This window comes from Microtus oregoni, unplaced genomic scaffold (assembly GCF_018167655.1).
Source record: "Microtus oregoni isolate MIOR12 unplaced genomic scaffold, Mior012 000028F_ref0000031, whole genome shotgun sequence".
NCBI lineage: Eukaryota > Metazoa > Chordata > Mammalia > Rodentia > Cricetidae > Microtus > Microtus oregoni.
In genome coordinates this window covers 19699310-19725476 of record NW_024543087.1, presented here as the reverse complement: position 1 = coordinate 19725476, position 26167 = coordinate 19699310, and the positions used below count along the sequence as shown (strand labels likewise).

General features: G+C 38.6%; 1 protein-coding gene across 3 annotated transcripts in view; it reads right to left on the bottom strand.

Annotated features, from left to right (window-relative positions):
• Dnajc13 (DnaJ heat shock protein family (Hsp40) member C13) overlaps positions 1-26167 on the bottom strand; it is a 123249-nt gene that overhangs the window by 36425 nt on the left and 60657 nt on the right. For all 3 annotated transcript variants that reach the window (XR_005976505.1, XM_041677122.1, XM_041677123.1), the window contains 15 exons: positions 25735-25817; positions 23421-23574; positions 20269-20372; positions 20025-20184; positions 18663-18725; positions 17928-18029; positions 15668-15772; positions 14423-14625; positions 13273-13357; positions 10570-10724; positions 10038-10083; positions 7431-7585; positions 5786-5987; positions 4257-4372; positions 1095-1173 (listed from right to left, as the gene is read on the bottom strand). Coding sequence is in view for 2 of the 3 variants with exons in the window: in XM_041677122.1 (XP_041533056.1) it covers positions 1095-1173; positions 4257-4372; positions 5786-5987; positions 7431-7585; positions 10038-10083; positions 10570-10724; positions 13273-13357; positions 14423-14625; positions 15668-15772; positions 17928-18029; positions 18663-18725; positions 20025-20184; positions 20269-20372; positions 23421-23574; positions 25735-25817 (1812 nt within the window). In the remaining variant the exon portion in view is untranslated. The remainder of the gene's footprint in view (positions 1-1094; positions 1174-4256; positions 4373-5785; positions 5988-7430; positions 7586-10037; positions 10084-10569; positions 10725-13272; positions 13358-14422; positions 14626-15667; positions 15773-17927; positions 18030-18662; positions 18726-20024; positions 20185-20268; positions 20373-23420; positions 23575-25734; positions 25818-26167) is intronic.

The window sequence follows — 26167 nt, the reverse complement described above, 5'->3', positions numbered from 1 at the left end:
TCTATACTGAAGACTGACTCAATGTAGGAAGACTACTGATAAGAACTACTGTATATTTTATTCTTGAAAATCTTTGTTTCATTACATTTTCATCTATGTGGGAGAAGACAGGGGTGCACACCTGCCACCTCACATGTGGAAATGAGAGGACAACTTGCGGGAGTTAGCTCTCCCTTTTATTCATTTTGAGTTCTGGCTTTGATGACAAGCAGTTTCACTTGCTGATTCATCGGAATGAGTTCAAGTACTACTGTTTACTGAGCACTACACCAAGTTCTGTGTTAAATTCTATTATTTAATCTGCAGAATAGTTATTTCGGTGTGTACCACTATTGTCTTCATGAGGATCTTGCACCTCGGAGACAGTAAATGACTTACTAAAAACGAAACGTCGGTCAGCAGCAGCATAAAGCCTTATGTAAGGGCCAGACTCCTGCAAGTTTCACTACAATAGTTTTATTCAGTATTTTAATAATCTAAAACGTTAAACCTAGCAATTTGACAAGTAATATCAAACTTGCTACTTTATAAGACTTTACTTATGAGTATGAATTGAATTTGAATTGCTAAATCAAACAAAGCAACAACAAAAACTCATTAAACATCTCCCTTTAAATTAAAAATGAATCAAAATGAAACAAAAACAAAAAGCCAGCCAGGCCTTTAACTTTAAAAGCGTTACATTCACATATGTGGCATCTTTTCACCACCAAGTCTCCCTTGTCAGAAATACTTATGTTTCCCATTTCCTACTTCTTTGCTTAGGATAATAAGAATTTTGGGAGCCATTTGAAAAAAAAATATAAACATTACTTAATCTGAATGATGATGACATACCTTAATTACAATTTATCTATTATTCTTATGACTGACAATGAGAGTTAATTCTCAAACAGAAATGGGTAAGGCTAGAGGATAAATTTGTCCTCAACATACTCGTCACAGGAGCAGCCCTTTCCAGCTGACTGTGAGAAGACTACCCACAGAGAAAGCACAGGCTGTGGTGTGGCTGGAAGCCTGTTCATACATTAGGTACACAGGATGAGGCAACCAGAGCAAAATCAAGTGAAGCCCATTGCAAAGGGGGCACATACCCTTCCTTCTGGATTCTTATCGGGGTGGTACTTCTGTGCGAGTCTGAAGTAAGCTTTTCTAATCTTGCTTTCACCATGCCTAGAAGGAGGGAAATTGTTTGTGAACACAGTAAGGTACATAAAAAAACAATCATCGAATCATGATGCTGGAATATGCTACGTCTATACGGCAGAATTGTAGTATTGATCCCATATTTGGACTTGATCATTTATTAGGTATCCAATTAAATCCAATAAGATTTAAGTAAGATTATATTTTTATGTTATCTTTATAGGTGAAGTAAAAGCTAAAAGTTCCCTAAGCAAGGTTAAACTTATATTATAAAATTTAGTAGCTTATAATATAGTTTTAGTATTATCTATTTAAAAAAATTACAAAATTATTTTTAGGATTTGATAAAATAAGAAGTATGTTTTAAAATCCAAAAATTAGTCATAATGTCTAAAATGCCACTGCAAACTGTGTATTTTAAGTTACTCTATCAGTATTAAGAAAACTTAGCAAACATTCTGTACTCTAAAAAAATGCCTTTGAAGGCATTTTCCTCTGCCATCATGTGTAGTCACTACAGACTCCCCAGGGATGCCATTAATCCACATGCAGTGCCCTGGGCACACATGTCCACAGACCTTCCCCAAGCACAGCATGCACTGGAGGAGGAAGTGGGAATCAAGAATGTGCAGGAGCACCATGTGCTAGACGATAGTAGGCACACTGCACACAAGAGTTCAACTGATAAAATGCAATGGCTACCAACAAGATCAGAAGAATATATCTGGTTAGTAAATCAGAAATAGGTCAGAGTTAGTGACTAGAGTTCCAGATTATTCTCATGGGTCTTATGTATATCAATAAATATGCAACCTAAATGAATGAATGAATGAATGAATGAGTAAGTAACTATAATAAAATAAACCCTGTAAGATGGCTGGTTTAAGCAAGTCAACATTAGACTAAATGGAGAGAAACTCACAGTGATCCCACTGAAATCAGGAAAGACAAGGTTGCTCATTCTCTCCATATCTATTCAATATAGTTCTTGAGGTCCTAGCTAGAGTAATAAGACACCAAAAGGAGATAAAGGGGATACAACTTGCAAAAGAAGAAGTCAAACTCTCACTATTTGCTGATGATATGATAGTTTACATAAGCGACCCCAAAAATTCTACCAAGGAACTTCTACAACTCATAAAGACTTTCAGTAATGTAGCAGGATACAAGATTAACTCAAAAAAATCAGTAGCTCTCATGTACACATAAAATAAATGGGCTGAGAAAGAAATCAGAAAAACATCACCCTTCACAATAGTCACAGAAAGCATAAAATATCTCAGAGTAACTCCAACCAAACAGTGGAAGACTTGTATGACAAGAACTTTAAATATTTGAAAAAAGAAATTGAAGAAGATACCAGAAAGTGGAAAGATCTCCCATGCTCTTGGGTAGGCAGAATTAACATAGTAATAATGGCAATCTTATCAAAAGCAATCTACAGATTCAATGCAATGCCCATCAAAATCCTAGCAAAAATTCTTCACAGACCATGAAAGAACAGTACTCAACTTCATATGGAAAAGCAAAAAAACCCAGGATAGCCAAAACAATCCTGTACAAAACTTCTGGAGGCATCACAATCCCTGACTTCAAACTCTACTACAGAGCTACAGTACTGAAAACTGCCTGGTATTGGCATAAGAACAGACAGGAGGACCAATGGAACTGAATAGAAGACCTGGATATTAATCCACACACCTACGAACACCTGATTTTTGACAAAGAAGCAAAAAATGTCAAATGGAAAAAAGAAAGCATATTTAACAAATGATGCTGGCATAACTGGATATCAACATGTAGAAGAATGAAAATAGACCCATATTTATCACCATGCACAAAAATCAAGCCCAAATGGATCAAAGACCTCAACATAAAACCAGCCACACTGAACCTTATAGAAGAGAAAATGGGAAATACACTTGAATGCATTGGTACAGGAGACCACTTCCTAAATATAACTCCAGTAGCACAGACACTGAGAGAAACAATTAATAAATGGGACCTCCTGAAACTGAAAAGCTTCTGTAAAGCAACAAGACAAAACGACAGCCTATAGAACGGCAAAAGATCTTCACTAACCCCACATCAGACAGAGGTCTGATCTCCAAAATATACAAAGAACTGAGAAATTTGTCATCAAAAGAACAAGTAATCCAATAAAAAAAAAAATGTAGTACAGACCTAAACAGAAAACTCTCAACAGAGGAATCTAAAATGGCTGAAAGACACTTAAGGAAATGCTCAACATCCTTAGTCATCAGAGAAATGCAAATCAAAACAACTCTGAGATTCCATTTTACACCTGTAAGAATGGCCAAGATCAAAAACACTGATGACAACTTATGCTGGAGAGGTTGTGGGGTAAAGGGAACGCTTCTGCATTGCTAGTGGGAATGCAAGCTGGTGGTATAGCCCCTTTGGATGTCAGTGTGGCGATTTCTCAGAAAATTATGAAACAACCTTCCTCAAGACCCAGTAATACCACTTTTGGGTATATATCCAAAGGATGCTCAATTGTGCCACAAGAACATGTGCTCAACTGTGTTCATAGCAGCTTTGTTTGTCATAGCCAGAACCTGGAAACAACCTAAATGCCCCTGGACCAAAGAATGGATAATGAAAATCCATTTATTTATGCAATGGAGTACTACACAGCAGAAAAAAAGACAATATCTTGAATTTTGCAGGCAAATGAATGGAGCTAGAAAACATCATTTTGAGTGAGATAACCCAGAACCAGAAAGACAATTATCACATGTACTCACCTATAGGTGGTTTTTAAACATAAAGCAAAGAAAACCAGCCTACAAATCACAATCCCAGAGAATCTAGACAACAATGACAACCCTAAGAGAGACATACACAGATCTAATCTATATGGGAAGTAGAAAAAGACAAGATCTCCTGAGTAAATTGGGAGCATAGGGACCTTGGGAGAGGGTTGAAGGGGAGGCTAGAGGCAGGAAGGGGTGCAGAGAAAAATGTAGAGCTCAATAAAAATCAATAAAATTTAAAAAAAGATGGCTAGTTTATATGGCTTTTCATCTTTGGTACTAATGTCTTACTATACAGCAGACGTCTACTACTGTAATTCTGAAATAACTCACAGCCCCTGGCCCGCAGGCAGACTGAGCACTTCGTAAGCATCATCTATTGACATCATGGGCGGCTTCTTTTCCACTTCCTTCTTCCAAGCGTCAAGGGAATCTTTCAGAAGCTTAACCTTAAAGAAATAACAGTAAAATCTGTATCCAGTAAAATGATTCAAAATAGAATTTCAGGTTTGTATAATATTTGTGGTGTATTTATTTAAATCAACATTTCTCAGCTATCCAATTTATAGTATATTGAAATACAAAGTGTTAACATTGTTGGCAGCCAGGTTATTAGTTACAGAATTTCCTTTTAAGTTGTATTTTTTGTTCTTCAACAAAGTATCTGTTAACTTTTAAAGAAATATTCATAAAACATAAAAAACCTCAAAATTAGTACAAGATACATTGTACTAAGAAAGCAAGCACCCCATGGAGCCTTTCTTAATGTCACCTACTTATTATTAATATGCTAGCATCAAACAAATGCAAGAGACAGAAAACTCACTGAGGCTGCACAGGGATGGGAGGACAGTGGCTAATACTTAGAACATGCCTGTATGCCTACATGCCAAAGGAGCAGACACTTTACACAACATGTCAGATTCATTTTTGTTTTGTTTATCCCTGGTTGGCCTTGCAACCTTCCTACCTCCAGAAGACAGGATAACACAGGGGCCCCTGTTTACTACTAAAGCTAATTCTTTAAAATCCCAAAAACACGCTAAAATTCTATAAGGTACATTTCTCAGTGAATAAAGTTTTATCTCACTAGAGAACTTAAAAGTTTTCTGCCTTTTCATAGAATCCTGTCTGAACCAGTGCCAGGCTTGTCTGTATCTGGTGGCAGCACTGTGCAGAGACAGTTCGTGTGGGACCAACGGCAGATGTTCTGACCCTTTGGATGGGAAATTGTGCTGCAGGAAGTGACAGCACGGGCACCCAGGCTACTTTACTCCTTTTCACAGACCCAACGGCTCCAGCTCTGCTCTTCTGGACATCAAGGAGTTGTGCTTACATGAACATTCAATATTCAGAACCTCCTTTCAGACAGCAGCCATTTCTATCACCTCCATTTTAGAGATGAACCTTGATGCCTGGTGAAATCAGGCAGCATTCTGAATGTACACAGACCCGTAACAGCCAACCTAAAACTGTCTCAGGTACCAAACACCTATGTCCACGAGATGGGCACCGGCCAGAGAGTGAAACTTGTCTTTGTCATAAAAGATAAAAAAACTGTAAAAAATTAAATACTTTTCAGTCTAAAATCTACCCAAATGTATTAAGAAACTACTTTGTACATGTTGTTTAAGAAACAGCGATTTCCTCTTTGTTCCTTTGAGTCAATCTCACCAGTTTTCAGGCTTGCTGCAAACTTTAGGCACCCTTCCAGTGTGACCCTCCCAAACAGTGGGGACTACAGGCACATAGCACTATGAACACCTAAAGAAGCTACTATCATTTTTATCACAGGAGGAAAGAATATCCACAAGCGTTTAGAAATTGTTTTTGCAGTTTAAGAAGGAACAAACTGAACTTACTGGATCTTTAATTGGCCAGTCTGGAAACCGGAGTGTATCACAAAGTTGTTTGAGGTAATAAATATTACAAAATAGTTCATTTTCTAGCTGTGGATAATTGATAACCGGGATGGGACAATATTGATAAAGTGCTCTTGTATTGCTCTGCAGGCGAGGTGTAAAGTCAGCAAGATGGGCAGCAATCTTCTCTATCATGAGGCGCCTACAATCACAGAAGCTTCCGTTCAGGCATTCTGAAGGGTTAGTTTACTTAAAGAGAAACACGGGTAATCATGCAAGAAAATTACATAAATCTTCAGAATTACTCAATTACAAAGCTAGATTAAATGTTACTGGGTATTTTAATCATACTGTAAATACTCAGAAGAAATAAACCTATCTATAATACTCGATGAAAAGGACCGAAGACAAATGCAGATCGGCTCAGTCATTCCTACCAAAAACCTAGCCCTTACAGAGTCATGGGGTTTGCACGTGTATCAGGTAGCAGGATAGCCAGACACTAAGACTTCTTACCGCCCAAAAAGCTCATTACAGGCACTGGTCTTTTTCGGGCCCTAAGCAAAGCAGAATTCAATGTGGTAAGAAAAATCTTTTTGAGAGAGGCACTCAGGACAATTAAAGAAGAAAAATATTACACACAAAAACTATTTCTAATTTATTTGTATTCCTACATATTTCTCTCAACAAAAATATGACTGACACACAGAATGTAACCGTTAAACATGGTGGCCAGCATAAAACAAGTATAAAGGTCAACCTACCCCCAAAATCCAATGATAATAAATAGGGGGCATGGAGAATGTAAAGTTGGCCTGAGAACTGGGTGGTGTAAAGACCAAATGTCATGTAGTTAAGAGAGCTGAGAGTTTCACAGAGGCAGCCATGTCTCCCAGGAACAGGTGAAGTGCACAGTGTACACTGCCATGTGTTTCTGGGTCTCTCCCATGTTTTCCTTGTAATGTCAAAACCTGTTGGCTAAGGTGGTGGTTTGAAATAAAATGGCCCCTGTAGGCCCATAGGAAGCAGCACTATTGGGAGGTGTGGCCTTGTTGGAAGCAGTGTGTACTGTAGAAGCAGGTTTTGAGGTCTCATGCTCAAGCTATGCCCAGTGTGGCACACAGTCTCCTTCTGCTGCCTGCAGATCAAGATGTAGAACTCTTAGCTCCTTCTTCAGCACCATGTCTGCCAGTATGCCCCCATGCTTCCTGCCATGACATAACGAACTAGATCTCTGAAACTGTAAGCCAGCCTCAATTAAATGTTTTCTGTGGTCATGGTATCTCTTCACAGCAATAAAACCTTAAGACAGCTAGGAAATGTTCATCAAAACTCTTGTGGGCATCTCTAGTCTGATTCATTTTATATGGGCATAGTTTGTGGAGTGCAGGCCTACTCCCAAGAATCCAGAAGTTGTGTCTTGACTGTATTGCCATTAGTGGTAACAGGTAACAGTCTTATATAAAAGTTATATTAACAGTAATTTATCAATTTCTAGGAGAACAGAAGAGGCTTCAGGTCTTGTCAAAACCTATCAGTTGATCTGGAACATACAGAAACTATAAGAACGCTTCTTGCAATGGAAATCAAGCCAGGTGATCAGCAACAAACATTCGAAGCATAAACACAAGCCTGGGTTATTCACCTCATTTCGCTGCTCCAGATTGCTTCTGGAGTGTCAAATTCACCTAGGAAAATCTCAGAAAACTTCTCAGGTTCATAATTTTCTAGGTAGCAAACCATTGCTTCAGGTAGGATATGTCCAAGTATACTTCTCTGAAAAATATCCTGTCCTTTAGTCTTAAAATAAAAACAACAAAAATGGACAAAATGTAGTTAGAAACAATAAAAATCACCTTTAAAATTTTGATAAATGAATAATTAGAGCATTTCAAGATAAGAGCACAAGGCCAAGTGTGGTGGAGCACATCTTTAATCCCAGCATCTCTGTGAGTTCAAGGACAGACAGCAGGACTAGGCAGAGAGACCTTGCCTCAAAAACAAACAAACACAACCAGAACAAAGCACTTCTGTGCTGTAGGGGGTTGGAGGAACACAGCAAAATGTGAAGTCAAAGGCAGAAGCAACAGCCACCAGCTTTGCAGCCGTCTTAGACTTCTCAGGGGTCACCTGCACCACCACACAGGACTAAGGATGATGAGCCTGTGGCCATGAATAACAACGATGGACAACAAGGAGGATCCATAAAGACATTACCTACTTGTACTCTACCAGTCGCTACAGTTCCTACCCATACCTGCCGTTTTCAATACCCAGTAAGTCTAGCTCCTTTGAAAGTTATTTATTTACTCTGTGCGTGCGTGCGTGTGTGCTCCCCTTGCCAGGGTATGCTCACGGAAGTCAAAGAATAACTTGTAGAAGTAGGCTCTCACCTTCCACTACGTAAGTCCTGGAGACTCAACTCAGACCTCCAGATCTGGTAGCAAGCACCTTACCTGCTAAGCCATCTCACTAGTCCTTAAATCAAGATCTTAAAGAGGCATAAAATTTAAGAAAGGAGATTTCATTTAAAGCAATTACAACGAATTGGTTCAAGAAGTCCAAATCTGCTCACAATTTAAGAAGCTATATTTTAAAACTCATTTCTCTTCGGATTGAAATCTGATCCCAGTGAATGCAAATGCTTCTCTTCCTCCCATCTAGGTGAGTTAATGTGTTTTGCTTCTCAAGGACAGCACTACACATGGAAAAGAAACATATTCAAAACGAGAATTTTCAGACTTTTTGCCAACAACAGTGATAAATTTACTTGTTAAACTGCTGGGTGAAAAATCTGCTGTTCAGCTTCCTAGAGTTCTATTATTTGGGACTTCCTACATATAGAATTTTGCTGCAATTATTCAAAATACTTAGGGCAAATAATTTCTAAAATAGAAGTTTCCAGGGTCTGGGGAGCTATCTCAGACTGTAAAGTGCTTCTTGCACAAGCACGAAGGTCTAATTAGATTCCCAGAACCCACATCAAAGCTGAGAGCTCCTGCTGTAACTTCAGTGCATGGATGGGAGAGAGATGACACTAAGACAGATCTGAAGATCCCAGAGCTCACTGATCAGCCAGCCCAGGTAAAACATTGGATTTCAGTTCAGTGAGAAGTTAGACAGACATCTCAAGTTGACCTCTGGCTTCCTTATAGGTACACAGGAAAGCACACACACAAACCCCCCTTGCCCAGTTTTGTTTTGTTTTGTTAAAGAAATTACCTACATATTGATGCACAGAAGTAAAGGAGAAAGAATGCCCCAAAAGACTAATATTGTATTAAGCATCACTAGAGATACTGCTTTTTATCCTCGCCTTTTCTACTTATAAACCCTGTAAAATGCTAGCACCACCTGGTTCACGTAATGTGCCAGTCAAACTCGTTATGTTTAGGGCTTCAGTGGCTACTCTGTGAAGCCTTCATTACTGCCTAGTTTCTGATGTCAGAGTGGTGTAATACTCTTCAGGGTCTTAAGCAGTGGTCTGCTTTGGGCAAAATAAAAAATTAAATGTTCTAGCAAAAGCGGAACAAATTTGAAACACCTGCTGCAAACTTTTTGACAACAAAGTATCTCTGTAAAATAATTGATAGGTAATAAAATTTCAGGTTGATGAACTTCCTTAATGCCATCTTTTGCCAACATCAAGTTTTCCTGAACGTAAGGTCAAGAATGCTCTGACAGCATGTGAAGACAGTATAGCTTCAAAAAGGAAACCTGCCATTTTTTCTGCCTTGGGATTTGAACACAAGGAAGTTCTAGTCTTTTTTTTTTTTTTTTGGTTTTTTCGAGACAGGGTTTCTCTGTGGTTTTGGAGTCTGTCCTGGAACTAGCTCTTGTAGACCAGGCTGGTCTCGAACTCACAGAGATCCGCCTGCCTCTGCCTCCCGAGTGCTGTGATTACAGGCGTGCGCCACCACCGCCCGGCAGGAAGTTCTAGTGTTAATGAATCTTAAGAATTATCAGATTACAATATCAGCTCTACAAAAGCTATTAATCTGACTCCTACATGAAGAGGGTAACATACTAAAATCAATCAAGGGATGAATCATAGTTGCGATTTCAATGTAGACATAATGGCAACACTTTCATTTACAAAATCTGCTTAGCCTTTTTATGTGTAGGTACTACAAAGAACGTAAATGAAATACTATGTGATGCCGACCTTCAAGTCCTTACACACTCTGAAAACTACCTGAGAGTGTGGAGACAGATCACTGGGTGTCTGTGTGAAGGCAGTTAATGTGCTTACCTCCTCGGATTTGAAAGCCTGCTTGGTATGAGTATATTTCAAAAACCTAGAAAGAAAAATAATGTGTCTTTCAGATAGAGAAACTGATTAGGTTTTGGTGACTTTATGTATTTAAAGAATGGATCATTAATGCATTTTAAAAAGGTTAAAAAAGAAGTTAAAAGGTCAACTCATCAATCCATATTTCCTTAATTTGATTAAGACCTGAAATGTTCTATAATGATTTTGAAGTACAGTTATATTAAGGCTACATAGTAATAGAGACATTCATTAAGACAGCAAAATATAAAACTGTGTGCATAGATAAATGCATTTCTATTACATATCTGTACACATATAATAAAATAAATTTCAAATACTAGTTCTGGTAAATTGACACAATTCTGAGTCCCCACATTCTCCTTTACTTTCCAAATTTTTAGACATCTTATTAGATAATTGTTATAATGAAAAAAATCAATAATGCAAAAGTTCCTGTCAAGTGAGACACATGTAACAGGTAGTTTAAGACAGAGTGTTTTCATGTTCTTACCGAGCAACAGGAAGCACGTTGGAACCTGTGTACATCATGATGAAGAAAAACACTCCACTGAGATAGAGGCGAGGTAACTGAGGATTATCTTGCATAATGTGGTGTAACAAGATAGCAACCTTCTCAACAAGGATAGGGTCAAAGGTCAGCAGTAGCTGAAAAAGTAAACAAAATATTTTGTTGGGTGAGGTTATCATTTCTTACATCCATGGGATTCAATAAAGTTGTATCAGATGCAAAACCAACTTTAAAAGGATTCATTCTACATTTAATGCAGAAGGTAAAACACTGTTGAGAACTGATAGAAGTGAGATGGGAAAAGGCCTCCATGTGGACAAAGCTAGTTTTGTTGCGCTGTCATAGGTAAAGTTGTTTGTTTCAGAGTGTCTCTGATGCACACACATATAAGAGTGCATGTGTATGTGTGTGTTGTCTACATGCATTTGATCATATATGAGAGCATGTGTGCGTGTGCACATGTACACACATATATGTGCATCTGTGCTGCATTAATTTCAGTTAAGCTGATATGAACAATACCCTGAAGGATACTTGAGGAGTAGAACACAAACCAGCCCCTAGTGAACGGCACTGAAAAGCAGGACTACAAGTGCAACTCTGAGGCTGGGATGACCACAAAGCACTGAGAGACCTAAGGCTCTAAAACACTGAGGGGACACCTCAACTCACTGATTGCATCTAAGCTAATACAGACCCGAGCAGAGCCTGCTCTGAACAAATGTGTGCTAACCCACTTTAGTAAGTTTTACTTATTGCTTACATAATTAAGGTGGTACTTCAATTTTCTTTAAATACTTTCTTCCAAAAAATTCCAAATTTGGAGTCAGTTACTACTAGTAAAAACAAAAACACACAGAGCAGGCTGTAAGCATTGTCCCCATGGGATAGGCCAAGAGACTCAGGGAGAAGATGAAGAGTTTTGTGACAAGCCAATAATCTAGATTTAGGAGTGACAAAGAAGGATTGTTTGTCTTTGAAGCTGGTGTCACAAATTTCTTCTGCTTCATGTCCTAGCTGTTTAACAAGGCATTCACACTGCTGCATGTTATGGTAAGTTTTAGGAAGGAAAAAAGGAATAACAGTCATGTAGGATCTTCTCCAACGTTAAGGGCAGCTATAGCTTGAGATTAGGTATTGGAAAATAGCAGAATTTGAGTTTTATCTCACATTATCAATCAAACAATAAGAGATTTTCAAGTTGTCACAGTATGAGAAAACCTAGAACATCTATTCTCTGTGCACTATACCACCCCAAAAATTCTTAAGCCACTTCAGCAGTCTTTGTACTATCAGTGATTTCCATGGGTTTTAGATAGCAACACATGTTAAAACATAAACTGTCACTCTGAATTAAAATGACAAAAATCATCGCCACAGATCATAAGGTCTAATGTATAGTTAATGGAAAAATGAAGACAGTTAGGAGGTTAGAATAATAAATAGATAGGAAGAAGTTTACCTAAAAATCTCTGGAATCTACTTATTTGGGTTTATTACTAGTCTCAATTGTAGGTATTAGAAATTCCAAAAGAACAGCATAATGCAGAAAAAGAAGAGAAATTTTAGTATAACCTGGTGCGGGAGAATTATCTGTATTCTGTCAATCATATTATAAATAAACACTGATTGGCCAGGCAGGAAATATAGGTGGGAAAACCAGATAGGAAGTAGAAATGATGTAATGAGAACAGGAGAATTCTGGGAAGGAGGAAGTTGATTCCTCCCACTCCTGCCTAGACCACCAAGCAGCAGGATGTGATCTGCCCCATTGAAAAAAGGTACTGAGCCACATGGCTAACATAGATCAGAAAAATGGGTTAATCAAGATGTGAGAGTTAGCCAGGGAGAAGCTAGAGCTAATGGGCCAATCAGCTTATAATTTATGGAGACCTATGTGTGATTTTCTTTGGGGCTAAACAGTTGTGGGGTACCAGGCGGGATAGAAACACAAACAAGCAGGCCTGGCCCTTCATGTTACAATAACCTACTTATCCAACTCTATGCTTTGAAGTGGTTATTATCCATAAAAACCCTCAACTGAAAACAGTCAAAATCCGAGGAGAATGCTAGTGAGTCTGCTGTTAGAGAAATGAGTGTGCCCCTATCTGTGAGCTGCTAGTGCATGCAAGCCTATAGGCCCACATCAATCTGTAGCACAAAGGAGTGCACCCTTGCCATTCCCAAAGTGATGGTATTTTTAAGAATGGATAATAAATAAAATCTCTTTTGAATTATTCTAGAATCTGAGAATATCATACATTTAGGTTCCTGGATATACCTTCCCCAGTAACAACTCAATTTAGAATGTAGAACTATGGCTAGAGATAGGTTCAGCAGTTAAGAGCACTGAATGCTCTTGTAGGGGACCTGGATTTGGTTTCTAAAACCTACAAGGCAGTTCACAACCAGCTGAAACTCCAATTCCAGAGGTCCTGATACCCTCTTCTGGCTTCTAGGGGAACTACGCATGCACATGGAATATACATTATGCACAAATATACATTAAGGCAAAACACCATACACACACACAAAAAAATAAATTTTTTAAAAAAGTATATATGAAGTAAATATAACTTAGGGTTCATCTTTATAAAAATGAAATGGGTTAAAATGAAATCAACACAAAGTAAGATAAGATAATCTTTAAAATAGTGTCTAGTTTGGTAACTAGAAGTGACCCACCTGGATGACATGGGGAAGGCAGGTGCTGTCTGACAGCAGTCGCTTCACTCTGGGCAAAGGACGAATGATGGCATTGTCCTGATCCCTAGAAAATATTTTCTAAGGTCAACATTTAATATATTGATTGGAATTTGTATGTTCAGAGCATATGACATTCTACTAGGCATGAAGCAAGTTACCTTCCTCTTTTGTAAATGAAGACTAAGCTCTCATACAGCTGGGAACATGATTAGGTATTTGGTTTAAATCTACTGGCTGTTTAATATGACTTCATTTCCTTCCATAAGATTTCCTTGAAAAACAGTACCCTAGAAGAGCCAAAGACTCTTATTTATTATTTAATTGATTAAACTTTCTGTTGTCTAACACACTGTCTGTGGACAATCCCCCCACAAAGGCCCTATATCAAGCTGTCAAATAAACTTGAACCTTAGTTTAACAATGGCCAGTACTTTTCAAATACAGCTTTAATTACTGCATTACCATTTCTAAATGCTAACTGTATGGTTTTGAGTCTAACCTGATTTTTGAAGAGAACTATGAGATAAAGACAGTGTTAAGATATGTATTTCTTAGTCATTTCTATCAGGTTATCTAAATTTAGAACAGCACAAAAACAAAATGATGTGTGTGCAAATATTTTATGGAGACTGAAATATTCCAGGTAAAGGTTACATATGTGATTGTTACAGGAAGCAAATCCTTGCTTGTAATGGTCCTGTGGGGTGAGCTGTCAATTATCCCATCTTTAACAGCAGGTCTGGCTAGCCAGGCAGATCAAGAGCTGGCACTCAATACGGACATGGGCTATAGATATCTATTTCCAAACATTCCTATCTAATCCATATAAATATTATGGTTGTTACCAATGCTAGAGTTCAACTGATATCAATTTATGTAAAACTATTTGAAATCCCCCAGAAAAAGGTGTTTTCAGTTACAACATCAATATAACTTGCAAATTATTTCTTTTTAACTGTTTCAGAAAGTTTAAAGGTCAAGGAAGCACTATTCCAAGCCACATATAGGACACCCTTGTTTTAAACTGCCAGAGTAATCCTATAACATTACAGAGGACATATCCACACAATGGAGAAATCAGGATATCTGCTAGTCCCTGCTAGTCATGAAAACATTAATGACATTGTACCTGCTTGGAAAATATCCACACATTGTGATCAACATGTTCAGTATTAAGGTAGCAAGGTCAGTTTCATTCAGAACAGCCTGCCCACTGGCTAATAGGCACCATTTAAGCTGAGGTATCGCCTGGAGAGGTCGCCATCCATCCATGCCTTGAGCCCAACATCTGGTTTTTGCATTCAACATTCCTTTGGCCCATAATTCTTGCATCTTAATTGATTGAAGGCATCATTATTACAAACACAAAATCAAATCAAATGTTTGCTAATGTTTTCTACATCAGCACAATACATAAAAAACAACAATCCACTATGAGACAGTGATGTGCCAATATGGCAAATATACCACGAATACGTGAGATCGTGCCAACAGCATTTTAGGAACCCAAATCTGACTGACAAGGTAAGCATAACCATCTATCTGGCCCACAGAAAAGTACGCAGAACATGGTAAAGTGCACAAATGATAAGCAAAGTGGCCAGAAACCAAATTATGTATGAGAAGGCTTGGTCCCTCATTCTGACGAGACTGAGGGGGATAGGAGGACAGCACCAAATACTGTGGTGAAGGGGGATACTCTTGGCTTCCAGAATGAGCATGTACTATTCAATGCTTATACCATGTGAAGCACTGTATAATATATAGTTAAGATAGTAATAGTTACTGTATAAAAATTCATTGAAAAAAAAATCAATGCTACTGTTTGAGTAAGAACAGCCTTGAAAGATTTGAACCATAGTTTTGTACACATAAGTACATCTCAAGAACTTCAAGTCGCCTAATACTTTAGAAGGAAACGGAGCTGTATGATTTAGGTGCTAAACACAGAAATGAGTTTAATGATACTAAACTTCTTGGGCTGGCTCTGAAGATAAGAGTACGTCCTGCTCGGCCAGAGGACCTGAATTCAGTTCCCAGCACCCATGTTAGGTGGCTCATGGCCACATGTCCCTCCAGTTTTGGGGCATTTGATGCCCTATTCAGGTCTGCTTGGGCTCTTGCACACATGTGGCAGACATTTACAGACACGTATACATGCATACATAAAATTGTATCTAGAAGGAAATACTGAACATTTAAATGAATACTAAAAAAGAGGGCATAAGAAGGCAAAGACCTGCCAGGCATGATGCTGCACACCTGTGCTGTCAGCATCTGTCAGTCCAGGCTACACGGTAAAAGCAGGAAGATTCTTTCCACAAAGAAACATCAACAAAGTAGAGATGACGGGAAGTTCCTACACAGCACACACCTCGTGAAATCCATAGGGACCACTCCTTTCTTTGTCTGCATTGCCAAAATACCATTCCTTCTCACTCTCTCTCTTCATATCTGGAGAGGCTTCAATCACATTGCTCTATGTTAAAAGAGATTTCGGTTATTTCCAAGACAGAAATCTGAGGGGCAGGTGCCATAAACAATTTATTCAGTACCAAATTTTGGTCTGAAACCTTTTCTTTTAAATTCTTTCAGAAATAGGATTAAATGCCTAAGGAACAGCCAAAGAAAGATATTTCTTTGTTAATATATGTAAGTTTGTTCCTAAATTCACTCATCTGTCTAAATTTAAGAACACCTGTATTCCCTGTGGCCATTAATAAATTCTTATGGCACTAAAGTTTCAGTAGCAAAAATTACTATAAGTAATTATATAATAAACAAATATTATTAATCTGAAGTCATAATGCTCAACATATTAAGGTTCTGGGGGAGGGAAACTGTACTTGAGTAAGCAGTTAGATCAGAGTTGAAATGCCAGCATAGGTTTCAGCAGGTTAAAGATTTTCTGTCCTTCCTCATGATGTAAAAATGAGTGAGGTCTGGCCTTGAGCTGCTGCTGCTGTTGCACACACTTAGGTTTTGCCAGAAACCTCTCTCTGAGCCATAAGCTAGCAAACGAATCATTTCCTAATCTACTTCTGTAACAGACAGCTGAGGCTTAGCTTTAGCCAGCCACAGGCAGCCAACTGCTCAAACATGTTCAGGTAGGGCAGAAGTGGGCAGCAATCAACTCCTTGTACCTTACCTACTCTGTCTTCTACATGCCACTTCCTTCTTTGACTATGAATATAAGATGCCTAATGGAGACAGAGCAACATGAACTATTTTGGGCTCAGACTGTTGCCAATTTCCAGAATCACAGACAAAGCTAACGAAGATTAGAAAAATTAGATTTGTAATAATTTTCTCTTTTATCAACACAGATAGTTCTTATAGTTTTCTTAATCAATGTTTTTGAAAGATAGAGTTTTATGTTATTAAGTTTTGGTGTATCATGGTTCCTAAATACCCCTGTAGTGATCAGCTTTCAGTTAAAGTCAAACTGTAAATACAGCAGAATGGCTAAGAGCACCAGGCTTCCTAATTCTGGGTCTGAGCTTGAGCTTACAGGTGACAGGGGCATGTACCCAGTCCCTCTGCTCCTCTGGTGCTGCAAATGGGGAAATGATGAAAACCACCACATAGGCCACTAAGGGATTAGGGTGCAAATGTACTCCAGAACAGTACCTGGTGTACCGCAATGGTACTTTATAAGCACTGTATTATTATTCAGATCTAAAACTAGAAAACAACCATTCTAAAATACTTAAAGGCCTTTTGTCATAATTAAAGCATCTTGAGCCAGAAAAAAAAATTTAAATTGTATCTAAAAACTTAAAAAACATCAAATAAGCTAAAATACAGATCTCCCTTTGAATCAAGCACCAGGGAAGGCCTGGTGGCTTTGTCTTGTTATATGATGATTTGAATAACACCTGCGGTGGCCTTAGGGGAAAACATATTCTTGGTTCTTGCCAATGTTGAATTTCATATCCAATGAAATTAACTGAACGGTCATACCGCATCAAAAACAAGCCATAGTAGAGATACAGTTCCTTGACCATAAAAGACAAATGGCATCAGGAAATAAAACTGATTCCGGTGGTAATGATTCTTTTTTGGCATGCATTAATCTCCCTGCATTGGCACTATTGTAATTATTAGAGAAATGTTTTGCCAGCCATGTACACGAACCCAAATGAAGATTTCAGTGACCACTGTGATTCTAAAATTGTATCTGCGGGAGAATTGTCTGTATTCTGTCAATCATGTTATAAATAAACACTGATTGGCCAGGCAGGAAATATAGGTGGGAAAACCAGACAGGAAATAGAAATGATGTAATGAGAACAGGAGAATTCTGGGAAGGAGGAAGTTGATTCCTCCCACTCCTGCCCAGACCACCAAAGCAGCAGGATGTGAGCTGCCAGCTAAAAAAAAGGTACTGAGCCACATGGCTAACACAGATCAGAAAAATGGGTTAATCAAGATGTGAGAGTTAGCAAGTGAGAGGCTAGAGCTAATGGGCCAATCAGCTTATAATTTATGGAGACCTATGTGTGATTTTCTTTGGGGCTAAACATCTGGGGGACCTGGTGGGGGGACAGAAAACACAAACAAGCAGGCCTGAACCGTTCATGTTACAGTATCCAAAGAACACAAAGCTTGCAGGAGCTAGAAAGCAAACATACTTGCAGGGGAACTGTTGCCCGGCTCACGTGAAGATGTGCAAGGGTAAGCAAGTCCACAAGAATTCTAATGCCATTTGAGTCCATGAGATCTTTAACGTTTTTCTAAAATAAGAACACATTTTTGCATAATTGAACAGTGTTGTAACTCAGCACACTCTCTAGTGCTGCTAGCACATATGGAATTTCTTTAGACATGACTGGCTTGCAACTATACTTACTTGGTGTTTTAGGGCTAAAAGCACAAAATTATAATATAAAAAGAACATTTAGAATTTTCACTTAAATATGGTCTGAGTTAAGCACCCCTCTCCCCCAAGAAAAACAAAACAGCACGATAAACTCTAATCCCACAATTATCCTGCTGATCAATAAACAGGCTATCCAATAACAAAAGTAAAATATTACATTAAAAATTTTTAATGTTCCCATTAATGTGGTGCCATACACACACTCTGCAAGTGCTCTACCTCTGAGCCACCCTTCAGCACCTCCCTCTGTTTCTGTAATGTAAAGGAAGGGGTTTCATTTAGCACCCTGAACACTAGGGCAGGCTACTCAGGAAAATTGGCAAAAACAAAAACAAAAACAAAAAACCTTTCCCCACTATAAACCCAAAGCACTCAGTTTTTTCATCTAAAGAAGAAAAGAACTGTCTTTGGATGACTTGACTGACAGGTTAGCTGCGCTTGGACACATGACTTGGAAACGACAGTGTATTTATACAGAATACTGTACCTTATTAAGGATCAGCTTGTTCAGGAAGAGGATCAGTCTATCCCGTTCAAGTTTATCAGTGCACTTAATGAAATAAACGACAATTTAGTCAACAGTGGATAAAATATTCATGAGACAGTTTCAAAAGATCAACTGACAACTCATAAAAAAATGTCATCTTTGAAACATTAAGAGACAGGTGTCTGCCTGCCAATTACTGCAATTCCTACATTGTATGCAATTTTATAGAACTTATTTAATTTCCTAAAATGGAAGATATTATTGAGTCATACAAACTAATATATTAGCTTTAAAAAGACATGAAAGGTAAAGTAAGTGAAACCCTTTGACTTGGAAAAGTTTGGTGTTTCATTAAAATGAACATAAGTGAGAAGAAAAAACATACTTGTTTATTAAAACACAAACAGTGTGTTCTAAGTTCTCCAGTTCTCTGGAAGAGCACTTAGGACTCTACGCAAAGCAGGCATGGTGGTACATGCTCTAATCCTAGCATTTGGGAAACTGAGATAAAAGGATTGCAAGTTCAAAGCTAGCCAGAGCTAAACACTGAGTTTGTAGGCAGCCTACGCCACTTAGAAAAATCCTAACACTCCCTGCTCCACCTCCAAATAAAAAATATCAAAGGACTCAATGCTGTTGCTCAGTTAATAGCAAGCAACAGGGTTTCATCCTGGCTGTGCTGCTTGCTGCATAAACTTTCCCAAAAGCAATGGCTCAGAGTTGACAACCGGAACAAGCATGGATGGGCATTCTGAAAACTGGCAAAATGGTTCTCTTCCATGCAACTTGTTAATATTTAAATGGTTAAAAATATAGGAACATAAAGACTAATTCAAGAGTGAAGGACAAACTCTGCATCAAATAGATCACAGTCAAATCCACTGCCTAGCAAGCAAATTAACAAACACCCCATGCTCGAGTGCCAATGCAAACTACATAAAATAAAATGCATGCTGACTTATTTCCTGTTTAAAATCATGGATCTTCTAAGAAACCTCACTATCTTCACACTTTAAAATTTAACAAGTCAGAAGCATTTATGGGTTTTTTCAAAAGTGAAAACCCAAGGATACACACAAGTCTGCAAGTTACTATTTCTTGTATATACATGATGAGCTCACCATACTTCAAGACAGTGAGTTAGCCACCAAAGCTGCTCAAAATAAAAAGCTGGAAAAACAAATGGGCATGGAACAAACTGGCATGGACAAATTTTAATTCATCTGCTATATGCTTATGCCTTCTTCTTAAACTTAAGCAAGTATAACAGCAACTAAAGAAAAACTCATGTAGAAAGTCACTATATAGGATCAAATTAGTTTTGACACTAAACACAGTAGTCTTCCTTTATGGTGTCCTTACCCTTTCTAACATCCCAATGATGTATCTTGTATCTGTGAAGGGCCCTATTTCTTCATGGCATCTGCCGTAAACAATCGCAAGGGCTTGTAAACACAAACACTTCATGTTTACTTTTGGGGTGAGCAGGAAGCGATGATAGAGCTCATTGAAAAATTCATACCTAGATTTAAAAAGAGGTTCAGTAGAAATAACCAAGAAACAAATAGTGACAACAAACCTAAAGAGATTTAAAGATAGGACTCACGATCTCTTTATCGATCCGCTTTCTTCATTCTCATCTTCTTCCAACAGCAATCTTAAGTAATAATCTCCTATTTTGATTTCCTCTGCCAGGCACTCATACTTAACCTTTATTAACAAATATAAACACAATTTTAGTCTATAATAGATTTTTTTTTCTTATTTAGAATTTAACTTTTTCTTTTTGTTTGCTTTCTGAAACAAAGTTTCTCTGTGTAGCCCTGGCTGTCCTGGAACTCACTCTGTAGACCAGGCTGGGGTTGCTCTCACAGAGATCCGCCTGCCTCTGCCTCCCATGTGCAGGACTAAAGGCATGTGCCACCATCCCTGGCTGAGTTTATCATTCCTTAAAATACCAGGTAATACACTATTTGTGTGTGTGTGTGTGTGTGTGTGTGTGTGTGTGTGTACACATGCATGCGTATGTGAAGGCTAGAGGTCATCACTGGGTGTACCCCTACAGCTTTCCATCTTGAAGAATTTGCCATCTGTCTAGACTGGCTGTCCAGAGAGCTGTGGGATCTGAGCATTGAGGAAAAGGAAGGAGAAAGATGGTGAGAGCCAGAGGTTGGGGAGGATCAGAACAAAACCGTGACCTCTGAGCCTGACAGGACCACTACACTCACACACTCACCATGGCTGTGGCTGCTGCACAAGACAAGCCAGTCACCAGACAGCATGATTGGGGAGGTGCACGAGCCCTACCTAACTGAACTGCTATTGATAGCTGATGGCTGCCAGGAGAGGGAAAACCAGCTTCTCCAGTAGTGTGGCCCCCAGAAGACTGACCATGCTCCAGTAGATAAACCTACATCTATGCATAGACGGGCAGCACTAACTGGACAGTTGTTGGTTATTAAAAAATAAGTTAAGAGGATAGGAAGTTGTAAGGGGGATGTGGAAGCACATCTGGGAGGAGTTGGAGGAGGAACTGTAATGAATAGGATCCAAAAATATTGTATGCATGCATGAAGTTCTGAAAGAATAAATAAAAATGTATCTTAGGTATCTCTGAAAAATTGAATGGGTGCTAGTAAGTGCTAAAGAGTGAAGTAGGAAAGTGGAAAGGAAAGGGAATACAAAGGAACGCATGCCTACGTACAAAGGGGACTAAGCTTTAACAGCATAGATAGGGAAAGCCCATCAGATGACGGCATTGAAGAAGGAGATGAGAAAACAAATTAAAAGGCTTTCCAAAAAGATTTCTTAGAGGCAGAGGCTAACATCAAGCAGAAAGACCCTGAGGTACTAATACGTGGTATCCAAGAGGTCAGTGTAAATGGAACAAAGTCAGAGTGGGGGAGAAGGATGAGATAAGGCCAAAGTGAAAACATTTTGGTTTGAGGGGGACACAGGTCCTGCAGTCATATCAAGAACCTAATCTAACTGTATATGAAGTGACAAGCCACAGAAACAGCAAGGACTGAGCAGAGAATTTATACAATCCACTCACTTCTGTGTTTCATTGCAATACTGACAAGCACTTCAGCACTGAGCTCTACCTCCAACACTCTGCCTGCTCATGAATCAGGCGACCTTGTCACTACTGTGTTGGCAAGATTTCAGGGAGGCAAGGCTGATGGTGATACAGTCCAACAGAAAGGAGAGTTCTGGATAATTTCTGAAGGCTATATGACAGAATTTGCTTGTAAAACCAGGTTTGTAGTATACAAGATGGTTCCAATGCCTCTGACTACAACTATCTGTTATCTAAGGTCAAAAGAGACTACAAGAGAAGAAGGAAGGTCAAACAGCACAAGCCTGAAGAAAGACCATTATATGTCCAATTTGAGGATGAACCTATGTACATTCTCTAGGAAAGAAAGCCTAAGCAGGAGACAAAAACTGATGAACTTTTTGAAAAAAAAAATCAAAACCATAAGATGATGAGATCATTAAGGGAATGAATATAAATGAAAAGAGGCCCAAGAACTTATCCCTGGGTATGCTGGCTAGTTTTATGTAAACTTGATATAAGCAGAAGTCATCTGAGAGGAAGGAAACCTCAATTAAGAAAATGCCTCCATAAAATTGGACTGTAGGCAAGTCCATAGGGCATTTTCTTAATTAGTGATTGATGAGGAGGGCTCAGCACATTGTGGGTGGTACTACTCCTTAGTTGGTGGTCCTGGGTTCTATAAGAAAGCAGGCTACACAAGCCATGAGGTGCAAGCCAGTAAGCAGCACCTCTTCATGGCCTCTGCCATCAGCTTCTGTCTCCAGGTTCCAGTCTTGAGTTTCTGTTCTGACTTCCTTCAATGGTGGACTATGACGTCTAACTGTTAAGCCAAATAACCCTTTCCTCCCCAACTTGCTTTTTGGTCATGGTGTTTCCTTGTAGCAATAGAAACCCTAAGATACCAGGCCAACTTGTGGTCATGGAGATGAGAGAGGAGTAAAGAAGATTGAAAAAGAGTGCACAGAAAAGGAAACCCAGGAGACTACAGGTGCCTTAAACCAAGGAGGTGCTGAGTACATCTAACTAGGTTAAATATCAAAGCCAGCAGGATTATGCGCATGGTCGAATACGTTGGTTTCAATTATATACAATCATATATCACTTAGCAATGGGTATACACTCTGATAGGCATGTTGCTGGATTATTCTGCTTTTTTGCAAACAGTCCAAAACATGTTTAATACCAAATAAAATGGTTATAATGTCACTGGCCAATATGATCTTCCATGAATAAGCAAAACAGCATCACATAGCACATCACTATAAATATAACATACATCATACTCATATACTTAAATATTCAAAAACATCAAATTATCTACCATGTGTTTTTCTTCACTCTTCACATCAATTACTTTAACAAAGTAGCAAAATATAGTTTTAACCAGAATAAAATCATAATTTAAAAACCTACATTTCAATAAAGAAAAAAACTAAAGTCACAAAAAATGGGGCACAACAATATGCAAAGATCCGATTTGAATGCATAAGTTTAAGTTATTACTAAAAGTCATGCATAATTATCAGGTATAATGTTAAGTTACTGATCAAAATTCATTCTTTATTTTTGTCTCAAGCAAAGATTAGAATTCTCCAATATTTTATGTTATATTAAGGACACAGTTAAATAAGTATTTTTAAATCTCCAAAGATGCTTTTATTCTTTGAGATGAATGTTTTCTGAAAACAAAGCTGTACCTCAAATTCATGGTGGTTCCAGGAGATGACACTGGCACTGCCAAGCTCTCTGTCAATGTTGAACGTTCTCATTTCAGACTCAAGGGCATCTTTCAGCTCTTCTCGTGTTTTAAAATTCCAAATGAGGTTTGATCTAGCATGGTCTTGACTAAACCTAGACACATAAGCAATCACGAAATAGTAAGAAACAAGCATCTCTCAAGATCTATCAACAGCCCTTATTGCACCTTATAATAAGCAAGAAAATCACGAGATTATTAAACTTTACCAAGAAAAAAAAAAAAACCAACCCAAAACTCTGTGTTAAGCAATCAGTAAAATGTCAATAGTAGAATCTTGTAATAAACACATAGGTATTCACTATATAATTCTTTTATTTTGGAAATTTATACTATTATATAAATTTGCATGAAGCTTTGAAATGGATATTTCAGTTTCAATTATTTGTAGCTAATAAAAATTTAAATTAGAAAATAATCTCATCAGCCGGGCGATGGTGGAGCACGCCTTTAATCCCAGCACTCGGGAGGCAGAGGCAGGAGGATCTCTGTGAGTTCGAGACCAGCCTGGTCTATAGAGCTAGTTCCAGGACAGGCTCCAAAGCCACAGAGAAACCCTGTCTCGAAAAAACAAAAACAAAAAAAAAAAAGAAAAGAATCTCATCAGTTATTCAATTTCAGGGCAACCTGTGGCCCTCACAGATGACCCAGTGAGTTTCTGTAGGACTGCAGGAAAAATAATTACAACAAATGTGGAAAAAACCTAGGCTGTGGTGAATGGATTTTACTTCTGCTGTTTATTAGTCAGCAGCCCTTTAGCAAGTGCCACTTCAGGGTTTCAAAAGTGCCTTCAGGGAAAACTACAACTGAGATTCCTGAGGAAGAAATCCAAAGCATATACTTAAGGTATCCTATACCTGAAATGGTATGCAATGTCTAACCCTAACCCTAATGCAGGATGTTTTCAAACCATCTCCAGACTGAGCTCCCTGAGTAACCCAAAGAACTTTCAAAAACCATGCAACTGTCTTCCTGAATGTTACCTCTCTAATGTCTGTCCACCGAGAGAAGGGGACAGGATCAGCGTGTGGAAGGCCCAGTAGAATGGACATTCATTTCTTACCAATCTTCTTAGGCTTTCATCATTCACCTCTTTTTTTTTATTGATTTTTATTGAGCTCTACATTTTTCTCTGCTCTCCTCCCTGCCTCTCCCCTCTTCCAAGGTCCCCTTGCTCCCAATTTACTCAGGAGATCTTGTCTTTGTCTACTTTCTACTTCCCATGTAGATTAGATCTATGTAAGTCTCTCTTAGTGTCCTCATTGTTGTCTAAGTTCTCTGGGATTGTGGTTTGTAGGCTGCTTTTCTTTACTTTATGTTTAAAAACCACCTATGAGTGAGCACATGCGATAACTGTCTTTCTGTGTCTGTGTTACCTCACTCAAAATAATGTTTTCTAGCTCCATCCATTTGCCTGCAAAATTCAAGATGGCATTTTTTCTGCTGTGTAGTACTCCATTGCATAAATGTACCACATTTTCCTTATCCATTCTTTGGTCGAGGGGCATTTAGGTTGTTTCCAGGTTCTGGCTATGACACACAATGCTGCTATGAACATAGTTGAGCACATGTCCTTGTGGCACAATTGAGCATCCTTTGGATATACACCCAAAAGTGGTATTACTGGGTCTTAAGGAAGGTTGTTTCCTAATTTTCTGAGAAATCGCCATACTGACATCCAAAGGGGTTGTTCTAGCTTTCATTCCCACCAGCAATGCAGAAGTGTTCCCTTTTCCCCACATCCTCTCCAGCATAAGCTGTCATCAGTTTTTTGATCTTGGCCATTCTTGCAGGCATTCACCTCTTTTTTTTTAATCCTGGCTTTTTGAGACAGGGTTTCTCTGTAGCTTTGGAGCCTATCCCAGAACTCCCTCTGTAGACCAGGCTGGCCTTCAACTCACAGAGATCGACCTGCCTCTGCCTCCCGAGTGCTGGGATTTAAGGTTTGCACTACAACTGCTCGGCTATCATCCACCACTTTTAAGACTCCACTTCGAACATGGGTGAAGGTAGGTAAGCAGCTAATTCTAAGCCACAGAAGTAGCCTATGTAATCAACACTAAGTCTTAATAAAATTCTTAAAATAACTTAAGCTCCTTGGATGGCTGACTTAGCCTTAACTCTCTAAGAGCATGTCTAATGGAGCCAATCTTAACAGTTCCATCTTCAGGATCTGGATCTGCAGCATAAGTCACTGTTCCCTGAGAGACAATCCTGCCCCACATCCTCCAGGAGGAGAGAGGCCTCAAGTTTACCTGTAATAGAAGAGATCCCAATTTGCTTCTATTTTTATTCTTTGTCTTCTTTTTCGAAGAACTACTGGCTTTTGATTTATGTTCTAGAAAAGAGAACAAACAAGTACAACTACACAGCACACAACATAGCCACTGAACAAACCCATCAGACACGGCAGCAGGACATCACCTAAAAACTGAGGAACCGTGTTTGTCAAGCTGGCAGAAACTAAGTTAGTGAAACAGTCCATAACATTAACCATTCCAAATCATCTGCTAGCAATTGTTTTCACTGATGCTCAAATATCACCCGTGTAACCAAAAATTGCTATTTCAACACCAAAGCTATAATGTTTACACTATCACAAGGAAAGTTTACAAGTCAAAAACTGATTTGCTTCAAACATTTACATGCAATTAATAAAAATTCATGAAAAAAAACATAACAAGTGTA